The sequence below is a fragment of the Astyanax mexicanus genome, chromosome 25 (assembly GCF_023375975.1).
Source record: "Astyanax mexicanus isolate ESR-SI-001 chromosome 25, AstMex3_surface, whole genome shotgun sequence".
NCBI classification, from domain to species: Eukaryota; Metazoa; Chordata; class Actinopteri; order Characiformes; family Acestrorhamphidae; genus Astyanax; species Astyanax mexicanus.
In genome coordinates this window covers 19,517,307-19,530,087 of record NC_064432.1, presented here as the reverse complement: position 1 = coordinate 19,530,087, position 12,781 = coordinate 19,517,307, and the positions used below count along the sequence as shown (strand labels likewise).

General features: G+C 38.8%; 1 protein-coding gene and 1 long non-coding RNA gene across 39 annotated transcripts in view; one reads left to right on the top strand and one right to left on the bottom strand.

Annotated features, from left to right (window-relative positions):
• The window catches only part of LOC111195232 (uncharacterized), a 48,317-nt gene extending 35,906 nt beyond the window's left edge, over positions 1–12,411 (top strand). The window contains exons 6-10 of one of the 4 annotated variants that reach the window (XR_007429559.1): positions 4,843–4,923; positions 5,012–5,104; positions 5,212–5,252; positions 9,416–9,552; positions 11,486–12,411. This is a non-coding gene — a long non-coding RNA (uncharacterized LOC111195232). Of the gene's footprint in view, positions 1–4,184; positions 4,422–4,842; positions 4,924–5,011; positions 5,105–5,211; positions 5,253–9,415; positions 9,553–11,485 lie in introns of those variants that run through there. The other 3 variants (XR_007429558.1, XR_002651554.2, XR_002651555.2) reach the window with 3 other exon arrangements.
• The window catches only part of LOC103034479 (protein tyrosine phosphatase receptor type D), a 535,243-nt gene that overhangs the window by 6,908 nt on the left and 515,554 nt on the right, over positions 1–12,781 (bottom strand). For all 35 annotated transcript variants that reach the window (XM_022681944.2, XM_022681952.2, XM_022681947.2 and 32 more), the window contains 5 exons: positions 7,954–8,132; positions 7,156–7,282; positions 6,689–6,814; positions 4,491–4,645; positions 4,205–4,340 (listed from right to left, as the gene is read on the bottom strand). In XM_022681944.2, the coding sequence (XP_022537665.1) occupies positions 4,205–4,340; positions 4,491–4,645; positions 6,689–6,814; positions 7,156–7,282; positions 7,954–8,132 (723 nt within the window). The remainder of the gene's footprint in view (positions 1–4,204; positions 4,341–4,490; positions 4,646–6,688; positions 6,815–7,155; positions 7,283–7,953; positions 8,133–12,781) is intronic.

The window sequence follows — 12,781 nt, the reverse complement described above, 5'->3', positions numbered from 1 at the left end:
AATGTTAGAGTAGGCAAGCTTCAGCCACAACATTAAAACCAGCTACAAAGTGATTTATAATGTAATGGCTGACCAGTGTAATGTATATACAAAGCTGGTTTTAATGTTGTGGCTGATCTGTGTTTGATATATGTATGAATGTAAGAAAGTATTTTGCAAAGTATATAAGAAAGTTACACATTTTAATAGGCTTCGTATTTTTTTTTTTATACACACACAGGATTGCGTTTCTTTACCTTTTAATTAAGTGCAAGTAAATTAGAATCATTTCCAATAAAATAATAATAATACCAGGACAACAATAATAAACCTTTGTTTGATTTTTATTAAAACAATCTTTAGAAAATGTACAACGAGGAGAAAAGTGAAATAGCAGCTAATAGTTTTATTAAAGGCAGATAAGATATAAAATAAGGTGCTTTAACTTGATACAGGAGTAAAATGAGAAGTAGGACAAAGAGCAGAGATTTAGATGTTTGAATGTAAGTGACTGAGGAGCTGCATTGGCTAGTGGAGCTCCTCAGCCACTTCCATTCATTCAAACATCTAAATCTCTACTCTTTTAGAAGCCCTGCAGGTGGAGTCGCTGTGCACTCTGACCGGGACAGTGTTAACACCGAACCAGGCAGCATTAAGTTTTTGTCGTTGGGGTCTCTGTTATGTGTCGGGCGCTACACTTACGCAGTTCTGCCTTTTTCTTCGTGTCAACATTGCATTTTTAGTTGAAGCTAATGTCTAAAAAAAAACTATTTGTCATTAATAAACCAAGATGCATCTAAAAATCTAAAATTTCCCCACCCCTATTTACTACATGCTCTTCTCATCAGCTATGTGGGCTATGTCTCTATAATTAATATAATTGGTTGGAGTTGCTTTTCCAGGTGTTATGGCTTAACTTAGACTTGCACAGAAAGACTTCTCTAACATCTCTGCTGGGTCCTGTAGTGTTGCAAAGTTGCCATGGTCTTGCTTAGTGGTGGCTAGTGTGTTGCTTGTTTATTGCTAGGTGGTTGCTATGGTGTCTTAGTAGGTTGGGCTGTACTACTGTGTTTGTATTAGTGTTTTTTACCATGCAGATTTACCGGACCATGGTTTAGAAGATCCTCATCTGTTTACTAGTAAACCTTGAGCCAATTATCAATTCACAGGTTGTTTACAAATTGTCTTTACTTTGACTATTTTTATAGGTACTTTGTCCTACCTGCCTGACGTTTTGGAGATATTCTATCCCAGTCGTCTAACCATCTGGCCCTTATTAATGTCTCAAATTCTTTTGTTTAACTTCATTTTTCCTGCTTTGGTTGCTAAGTTGTTAATATGTAGATGGTATGGTATTGCATGCTGGGTGCCAGAGAGACTTTGGACTCGTGAACAATCATTATGTTCCTATGTTTGGCATATTAACTTTGAGGAAACTGATAGCTGTCTCTCTTTTTTGTAATGTTTAGTTCTTCAGTGTGTTATAATGCATGCAGTATCTTTAGCGCTGCTGCTCACTAAGTGTACTTCACACACCAGCGTTTACAGATCTGTCCCAAATCACTCCCTTGGTGATGTCAACAAGTGCACATGGTTTCAGAGAGGTACGCTATTAGGGACACAGCCAATCTACTCTAAGCTCAGTGTAACGTCTGTGCTATTTTAAGGTAGAATTGAAAATGTGAATATGAAACAAAATTGTGCCTGCCCTGTACTTTATACTCTGAAGAAAGACTTATGAAACTTAAGACACCCACAAAGACCTGAGACATGACCAAGTCCTAAATCTTAGGTCCCAAGTCTCAGGTCTTTGTGGGTATCTCAAGTTTTTCTTTGGAGTTTAAAGTACAGCACAGGCAGAATTTTGTTTCAGTTTCACATTCACACAAAGACGTAGTCAAGTCTTTGGTCACAAGTCCAATTCTTACCTCACAAAGTTTTGGAATTGTGACCAAAGACTTGACCAAGTCTTTGTGAGGTGTCTTTGGTCACAAGTCCAAGTCAAGTCTCAGATCTGTTAGGTTTGACTTGGTTAAGTCTTAAATCTTTGATCAAGAGTCCAAGTCACACCTAACAACAAGATTTAGTTCACCTTATCAGAATGCACTGTTAGACAAGTGTGTTCAAATGGCAGCTTAATTGTTGGGTGTGATAATTTTTGTCATGTTTAAATCTTAAAAACTAAAGACTAACAATTGTTTTTGTTTATTATTATCAAATATATTATTTTCAGCCTCTTTTCTTTCCGTCTTTTAGAAAGGGCACAGATTTACAAGCGTAGTAGTAGAGCCCAACCAACTGAGACACCATAAGAGTCATCTGAAATACCATAGCAACCAACTAGCAATAAACAAGCAACACAGTAGGTACCGCTAAGCAAGACCATTGCAACCACTTTGCAACACTACAGCACCGAGCACAGATGTTTGAGAAGTGTTTTTGTCCAAGTCAGGTCTCAGATCTGTGAGGTGAGACCTGGTCAAGTCTTAACTCTTTGGTCACAAGTCCAAGTCTCACCTCAGACTCAAGACTTGTGACCTGACCAAGTCACACCTAACAAAGGAGACTTGACGTGGACTTGCACAAAAAAAACTTCTCAAACATCTGTGCTGAGTGCCTAGTCTCACCTCACAAGGCTTGGACTTGTGACCAAAGACTTAAAGTCACACCTAACAATGATCTGAGACTGCTATGGTCTTGCTTAGTGTGTTGCTTGGTTATTGCTATCTCAGATGGCTCTTATGGTGTCTCAGTTGGTTGGGCTCTACTACTACGTTTGTATTATTGTGACATAACAATGTTGACAAACATTTGAACTCTAAGTGTTGTGTAAAACAAAAAAAAATCTGTTAAATTCTTCTGCTATGTTGACAGTCAGTGCTTTTTCTTAAAGCTGAAATTATTGGATAATATAAAAACAAGAAAAAAGGTTAGAGATAATCTTCACTAGTTTTAAAGATTTAAACATAATATGCCATGAACATGTCATTTTAATATCACACCCAACACCTGAGCTGCCATTTGAACACATTCTTGCCTTACGGCGCATTCTGATAAGGTGAACTAAATCCCTCTGGTCTCTATAGCAACTGTAATTTCAGCTCTCCGAAAACTAAACGATGCTTTGAAAGCAGAGTGCTGCGACTGAGCTCACATGTTTCTCTCCGTCTCTCAGCCTTTCTCTGCTGAGCACTCAGAGAGGACGGACGAGTGGAGGGAAAAAAGAAAAGCGGCGTCATTCCGCTCGGCGGGGCGTAAGAGGTGCGCTGCGGAGGCACGTGGGCGCACCCTGTTCGCATTGATCTCGCCAAACAATTTTCCCATCGACTGTGGAGAGGGCACTTTTTCTGGCGGCCCGGCTGTGAAATTGCTTATCTGAATCAATTTGCATGGCTAACCTGAGGGCTTTGTAGATATCAATACAAATGAACAGCGGCGGAGGAACGGCTGAATGCTGATACGCTGAAAAGCTTCAACTTTCGATTTTTCTTAGCCTCTGCTTGTACTCGCACTCCTCCTTAGAGATGCTTTTATCAGGCCATTTCTGTGGCCACTTATTAGTCCTGTCTTAATAAACGTAATTACAGTTAAAAACAAATCCTTCACATCTTCACATTACTTCTGCTGAGGTGAAGACGCTCACTGACTCACTCTGAGGACAAAGAGAGGCCAAGAAGAACCAAACTCATTCACTCCTGAACTGCAAAACTGTCTACATACTATAACTAAAGTCTCATCCATCAAAGATGATGACAAAAAGTCCACAACAATTTATTAAGATAGCGGATTCTCACCTGCAAATAAATAGTATTGCTTTTTTATTACCTGCAGATCAATTTTATTACCCTTATTTGTGTCAATAGTGTCTCGTAGGGAGTGATGCGTGGGCTTCTCAGTATGAATAAATATGTTTTTCAATAAAGTAAAGAAAGTATATAAACAAATGTTCACATATTTAACGAATCAAATCCGAAAATATTTTAATAAATCTGATGCGGTTTCTTATTAACGGTAAACATTAGTGGTTATATTAGTAGGAATATAGGATCAAAGTGTAGCTGAATCAATAAAAGCACAATTATTGGATTAGATATCCAACATTAGTATCATAAAGGGACATAGGGTAAGTCAATAATTAATTACATTTACTATTATTTTTTCTTTTTTTTATATACTAATTTACTTTGTGTGTGCATTAATTTTAGGGTGTGTTGCGTTTGTGTACCTCTGTTTGGACCATGGCCGGTCGCTGCGTCCTCAGCATCTTCACCGTCTGGAAAATATCTACCACTCCCTCGTAGCGCATCCTCTCCAATACAATACTGAGAGTGATAAACACACCGGTTCTACCAACACCCGCACTGAGAGAGAGGAAAAGAAAGAATCAGAGAAAGTGGAAAAAGAATGAAGAGATGGACAGAATAAAGAAAGATATGAGATTAGTGGTGTGATGTAATATATTGGAGAGCTGATTTATTAATAAACCTATAGAAAGGAATGTTTATCCATACCTGCAATGTACTGAGATGGGCCCATCCTGGCCAAATTGCTCTTTCGTTTTGTGCACCTGTCCGATAAAGTCGATGAACCCCTCTCCTGACTTGGGCACTCCCTGTTCTGGCCAGTCAGTGAATTGAAACTGTCTGACCGTCCGAGACTGACCATCCTAAATCACAGAGTCAAAACAAAAACATGGTTAACTTTAAATTGGCGCTAATTTATTTTTTAAAATAATGCATTCCACATTGTCTCAGGCTGTCTTGTCTTTGCCTGATATGTATATGATGACAGGTGTTGTCAGATTAGACACTAGGTTTTGCCACAAGATAAAAGTGCTTCTACTGCTTTTCCCTTATTAAACAGCTACCTTTGGGAAGTGTACCTCTTGGTAAGAGACATGCTTACAAGACACACTCGAAAACAGCCAACAGACTTTGAGAAGAGGTGAATCACTGGACTGAGAGATGCAGGATGCTTGTTTTGACAAATTGACACAAGTCCATCAGTGAACAACCACCATCTTTGTTTGCAGTGGTGTCAGGACTAAGTAACCTGGACTACTACAGACTGAAATTGTATCATCTTTAATGACAAATCCAGGCTCAAATATGGAGAGAGCCTCATGGTGAGTGCTTCAATCAAAGCTTTGCTTCAGAAAGTTTAGAAATATTTTATGCTGTCACTTTACGAAAAAAGTTCTTATGGATCACTCTGTTATATTTATTTCCACAGCTAAACGCAGCGCTCCCGACTCGACTCGACTCTTCTGATAGGTGCGTAATCGGCAACTTTCAGTGCACGTTAATGCCACTCATGGCATTACGCAATCACAGAGGACTCTAAAAGCCTCCAGAGGACACGAATGCCTCAAAGCTGAACAAAAAGATACCCCTCATTGTTCACCTGAATGTATTAGCGCATTAGACGCTAATTCCTTTGATGTGGCGTGTGTCAGCAGAGCTCTTGACTGAAGCTCCGAGGGTTGCAGCTTGCTTAAGTGATATCATATAGCCTCGATAAGTAAAGCTACGCCATCCAAGCGCCGTCCAAACACAAACAGAAAGAAGGGTGCGTGCCGTTTATCTCTGCAAGCCTTTGATGGAATTAAAAGCCACCGCCGCATTTGTTTCAGTGCTGACATGTTCCAATTCCCCCCAAACTAAATATTTACTCAGCACACACTCCACTACACAGCACCCTGAAAGAACAAGTTTGTCTCTGTTCTCAACACACACAACACATGGAAATCTCCTCCGAAAGCTTTGCTTCAAAGCAAAATGTATTGACACACTAACAGAAGGACTGATCCTTCGATATGCCCAGATTATTAATGCTTAGAAAGCTCTTTTATACAAACTTCATCTCCACGGGTGCAGGAAGGTTCAATCTACAGTAAACAGCAACCACAAAGAACCAAAGCCTTTGAACGAGTTTGTTATGTGCCGATTACATTTCATTATTTTGAGAGAAAAAAGAAAACTCTTTTCTAAACAGTGGAACATAAGCATAAATCCTTGTGCAAATTTGAATAAAGAACTTTCAAATGTGTTTTAAAATAAGCCAGAATGGTCTGGGAAATACACTCCAAGGCCTAATTGACTATCAAAGAATATTACAAAGCAGGGGAAAAAAAACAAAGCAATAAAAATCAAGGGCAAATGTGTAATATGTTATATAATTCACATATACACTGTCATACTAAGTGCCTGTATCTTCTTTTTTATCAACCTGAATCAGACAATTGTTGGACTATTTTGTAAGACTTAGGGGGTGATAGAAGTGCTACAAAATACATTGAAGTGCACTGAAAAGTTTTAATCTTGTTTCACAGTTTTGGTGTGACTGTGAAAACATATATAACTGGACCCTTGATGAAACTCAATCCGACACATTTGGATGCAACTGGTCCCAAACGAACTCTAAACTGATCTGTTTGTGCTGAAAATGTGCTTGACCTAACTATCAGGTGTAGTCTACATGATTGAGATAAATGGCTCTGCAGTTGCAGTTTAACCAAGTATTTTAACTAAAACTATCTCTGTGCGGTTGCTTTGTGTAAAAATGTGTAGAAATATGCACTAGTCTGGAACACAGGACCCTCTTTCTGTATTTGCTTTGCTCCCGACCCACACGGCTCTGATCAACAAACAGAGATAATGTTATCTTTCATGTACTTTGGTGTGGTGTTTTGCTGTGTTATAAAACTTACCCTGGCATCTGTGACTTTGAACTCCCGCAGGATGTATTGAGGCATGTTGTATTCCGCCATTGGGTCCACCACAAAATACTGGTACCGGGCTGACCGTTCTGCGGGCCAGTACTGGTGGCATTTTTCCTAAGAGAAAGAGTGGGGAAATATATATATGAAAAACATTTCATGTGTATGATCTGCCTAAACAGAGACTACATGTACAATTACTATCACAGTATCACAGACAAAACCAAAGGCATGTATGTCTTTTTAATCCTAGTTTGTTGACAAAAGTGTTCTGGGGAAAAAAAAATTAAAAATTGTTTTTTTTTAACTGACAATAAAGACATTCCTTTTGATGCTTTATAGCAGCCTTTGTGATTTTTTTTTATAAAGAACATTGTATAAGAATGTAAGGGTACCCTGATTAGGGTTACTCTACATTAATTATGAATGTTTTTAAATAAGTAATCTGACATAATTACCCTGCCCATTTCTCTGAGCTTGGTCAGCATCACCACAATGGTAGAGTTGTGCTCCCATAGCATTCTCCAGAAATCTTCTGTGGTCTCTGCTAGAGGTCCCTGTGTGGCGATGTAAGCTTTCTGTTGCCTGGACAGATAAATAAAAAAAAGGATTGAGTTAAAAAAACAAATTAAGCAACGTAAGCTATAAATCACTTAACTAACAACAAAAAAATCTAACTTCTAATAGATGCAATAACACCTTTACAGGTGCAGAATGTGTGCACCTGAAAACAGAATATATTCCAATAGCTACTATTCTACACATATATTGTTTATTATTACAGGAAAACACACAATGTATAAAACATAAATACAGTAAGTAGTACTTTTGTGTGTCAATATGTTGATGCTCAGAAGTCCAAGATGTTGGAGCTGGGAATGACCGCACCCAGTTGAACATTAAGAAGATTTCACGATATATATTTATATATAAAAAAAAATAAATCCAAAAACAGCTAAAACTTTAGAGATTACTACAACTAGTGTGACAATCATTTTACTAGAATATGTTCCACATTTTCTGTACCAGATTATCATTGTTAGCATGGCTAGCGATTGAAAATGTCCACACCGCACTGTGTGTCTGACTGATTTATTGATATACTGATATAAACAAGTGCTAATAAACCGTAAAATACTACTGTCTTTGCTACTGCTGATGTGCAGAGCAGCCATCTAGGGGATCAGAAATTCCAACATCCCAGTTCAAGTGGCAGACATCACTCCTAAAGCTCTATTATGTGCCGTGTTACTCACCTGTACCCGTCTATGAAGCTGGCGTTGATGTAGTCAGATCCCTCCACTCCTCTGATTGGCTGAAGACACACACGTGTGGACTCGTAGGGCATGATGTTCACCAGGCGGTTCTTGAACTTGTTGCAGGGGAGGTTGGCACTGATGAAGCGTGAGGTGTGGGCTTTTGTGTTGGCCAAGCGCTACAAAAGAGAGAAATCCCAGTGGTTAGAGTCTTGCAGAGTCAGTACAATAGTTAAGGTGAAGATGTCGGTGGCAGACAGTAGATCATGTGTTTAAACTCACATCATCTGATCACAAAACCTTTCTTTTAATCAGATTTTATGCAAATTTTGACACTATAATAATATTATGCTTATAGTATCGCGATATATTGGAATTTATTGAACCCCTGTTTCGTACACATCTTATCACCAGGTTCCTGCCAATACACAACCCTAAGTAAGTAACATAATGCAGAAAGATCATTAATCTTAAACCTAACATCCGGGCTTACACACAAAGACCATTCCCCTATGTCCCCTACACTCTACTCTCCCACTCACTCACAATGACCTACATGACACAAGTAACCTCCTCAACATAACAGCTAGGTTGCTGGGACTGTTTCTGATCTGATCACAAGCTCTTTAACAAAGTAGCCACCTCCCTTCATCAGTATTTCCCTGAACTAGACCCACAACACCTCCAGAATTCACAACAGTAAATTCTGATGTCCCAGACTCACTCCTCTGCAAGCTCACTACATAGGACAATACAAGATTTAGCCCACAACCTCGATACTACTATTCCATCACCACACGCACCACTCACCCACCTACTTCTGACAGTTCTATCAAGACTGCCCTCAGCACACAAATTTCATCAACACAGATGTGATAAAACGTCTATCTTCACTGGTCTATCATGCTCCTGCACCACAAATCTGCATATTTCAACCTATTCCTTTCGTGAGCTCCATCAACATTGTCCTCAAATGGAACAGTTAGCTCTATACAATAAACTATTCACAATTAGTTACATCACACTTTTGATTTATCAATGTTATTAAAGGATTCCACCATTTAATTCTGCAACCCTACAACCTGTTCTAGATATAAGTTGGTGAGTCTACAATACAGTAATGTGCAAATACAACAAGAACCAGGTATTGAAGAGATAAACATCTAAATAGTTATACTGTACATATAGAGGTAGATGTAGTTACTGTCCTGATTAACTTTTTAAATTAGTCTGCAGGAAGAAGCTGTTCCAAAATGACAAAATAGCTTCACTGATCCAAAACGGAGTGAATACACTGTAGTTGGGATGGCCGTGGTTCAGCACTGTTTGCTGTAGATAGTCTGCAGGTCAGGGAACTGGGTCCGGATTATTTGTTCAGGAGATTGGAGAGAGAGCATGCCTGTCTAGTGCTTATCCCAGGCCAGGCTGTGACTGTTCCCTGAGGATGCTTTATTCTGTACAGGATTAGAAGTCCTTGGGAGTTCCTTGGCGGGCAGTTCGAAGTCCCTTTGGTGTCTGAGGTGGATGCTGACAAGCCTTCTTCACAGGGGTATTGATGTGGCAGGACCATGGCAGTTCCTGTGAGATGCAAACACCAAGGTACTTGAATCTCTCTACTCTTTTCACTGCAGACCTTTTGATCCTGACAGGTTGGTAGCTTCTCTTCTGCTTCTTGCTGCAGTCCTTTATCATCCCATTTCACTGGCTGATATTAAGGAGGAGGTTGTTCTTCTTGCACCAGTTCTATAGATGTTTAAATTGTGTTAAATATCTGGCCCACCACAAAAGTGAGTGGAACTAAACTTCATAAGTGTAGGTTGAGTACAGCAGGGGGACCAGGACAGAACACTGGAAGGCTCCAGTGCAATAAAGTTCTTCTTACTCTACCACCTTTGTCCTTTTATGTTTTTCTTTATTTTTGTTTCGTTCAAGTCTTTAAACTGTTCCTTTAATCTGTGTTCTGTCCTTTTATTTGTCTAACTTAATTCTAGCTCCCTCTCAAATGCTAGAAAGCTATAGAGAGTAGGATATCTTCACTGCACTTTACAATGCCCCCCACCACACACACACACTAGTGCTGCACACAGTAGTTTTTACTTCATCAACACGCGCAAATAATCATCACTCTAGAGCCTACAACTGCTCCTCTTTAGATAATCCAATAGATGTAAATAGTGGTTGAAAAAAGAAGCTGAGTCGCCCCAGTGGACACAAACTCCACATGACATCACACTCACGAGGGAGAAAGACAGAAGGCTAATGAAAGTGTGTGTTTGCTGAGCCAAGACACAGATGCTGCTCCACAAAAGCGAAAGCGCTGGGAAAATGCTTTTATATAACTAATAAACACTTGTGTATATTTATTTATTGTTAGCTTGATGCTCTTAGTATAGAGAATTGTTAGTCACAAAGGGGTTTGTGTTTGTTGTTAAGAGTTCATGAAAGCTCGAGAGAGAAACCTATTATTAACTTAAATTATTATTATCTAAAAAAAAAAAGTTTGGTTTGCCTTTCTCAGTAACACTTTTCAAATAATCGTTTCTATTGTTCTCTTTTATGCTTTAATTTCTTTCTTCTACTTATGTTTATTGCTAAGTGTTTCAGCAATAAAGTAACTTGCATACCAATAAACCCTGCCAATGTTGAGTAAGAGGGAGAAAGAGCGAGAGAAAGAGTGAGAGAACGATGCAGGCTTTGCGTGAGAGTGGGTTTGGTCGGGTGTGTTGGGTTCGTTTCTGCATTAGAGGACCAGTCTATGCGGCCGAGAGGAAACCACAGGCCCCAAACAGTCTGTGAGCCGTGTGAGAGCCAAAGATGGTGGGGTAGAAGCAAGCTGAGGTGGGCTGAAAAGCTCCAAACAAGACCCCAGATAAGTTAACTATTTGGGGTCAGTAAAATGTGCTGGAACAACTAATTAGATATTTTTCAATGTTTCTATCAATATATCTTTTTTTAACAGTACAGTGCACATTCATACCTTCGTTGTTAAGTTTAAACAAAACAGATGGACACAAATCCACTAATTACAGTGTAGAGGCAGCCGATGGACACAAAGATGCACCTTTTACACATATAGAGAGGCAGAAACGAGTGTCGCAACTGTGCTGTTTCATTACAAAGATAGTAACAGATACATAGAAATGAATCAGACTGAAAGGGGGGAAATATTACAGAATTCAAAATTGTTACAGGACAAAATGAGTAGGAAAAAACTCAATGGCCCTGGGGAAAAAAGAAACGTCCTGGAAAACAGAAGAAAAATATCAGGGAAAACCCAGAATTGTTCAAGGTAAAAAAATCTAAGGAAAAAAATTAATTGTCCCTGGAAGAACTGTAAAAACATTAGAACTGTTCCAGAAAAAAAGATATCAGGGACTAAATCCCAAAATAATCTTGGAAAAATTTAAGGGCGAAACCAGGGGGAAATGAAAATTGTCCAAGAGAAAAAAAGCCCAGGGGTTGCTCACTCAAGCAGTGCTACTCTATCCATCACCTTTTGACTCTAAATTGATTTCTATTTCTTTTGTTCTAGAGAAAGGCTGCAGCTGCTGTTGTGAAAATGTAGCCGAGCGAATGACAAGAGGAAAAACAGTAAAGCAGCGCTTCCCCGGGCCACAGACCTTCCTTCATCTTCTCAACTGCTACAGTGACTGTAAGAGCTGAGGGCGGTGCTGGCTGCTGCAGTCTATCTGTTAATATTTGACATGAATTGATTGTGGATGTTTTGGAAGGTTTATTCCTGCAGTTTCCTTTTCAATCAGAAGTCGCTTTGACAGAGTGCTCGTGCCCGATCAGGAGATCTGAGATCTGAAGCAGTTCAGGTACTGTTCTCATAAATGGTAGCTGTGTGCACTTCTATCAGTGTTTTTACTATTCACTTTTACTGTGTCTAAATTTAGTCTCATTTAGTCTCAAGTATCATTAGAAGAGAACACAGAGAGAGTCTCAGAATTAAAATGGATTTCAGATGTAGAAATAGATACATTTGACAAGTCCCTTAATTATTAACAATATAAATAAATAAAAAAGTAAAAAAAAAAAAAAAAAAAAAAAAAAGGGGAATAAAGGTATTTCACAGGGTCCAAAATTCTAAACCTATATCAAGCCTGACAGTTTGATTGAATTTATTTATTTTTTATTTATTTAACACTTCAATTCTTTACCCCTGTTTATTATCAATGCTTGGCTCTAAATTGAACGTGTCACCTTATGTGTATTTCTGTATGAAAATACATTTTGGTTAATAGACTTTTATTTTATTATAATTCTGCTGCAGTTTGGTTTATTCTACTTATTTTTATTTTTTTTCTGTCCCGTCAAACTGTTACACTGTAAACATTTAAATCACCTTGAGTTACGAGACCTGTTTCATACATTATATCCTACTTTATATCTAAGAGTTTAAAATGATGTTGACAGAAAATGCTTCATTAAAGGAGTAACATGATCTAATTCAAACTGCTTTCCAAACATTCTGCTTCCTGCATCAGATTCCAGGCTTTCACCTACGAAAAAACACAGCCAGGCTCTGCTCATTTGTATTGAGAGTATCATGCATCTTGCTAATGCAAAGAGAAGTGAGTAAATGATGCTAAACAGCTAAACTAAAGGAACACTGTATACGCACCATTACAGCAGCTCCCTAACGGTTCACACTAATGCAAAAGCTCAGACTTCCTGAACTCCAGAGGCCTCAGAGGGATGCAGCACTTCAGTTTAGTGTTTTTCTAACACACCTGCTTCAAACTCATTTTCTCCTGTTCAATCAGGTGTGTTGGTGGATGGATTCCATCCCTCTATTTTAAAAACATTTCCTTCCACACAGGGC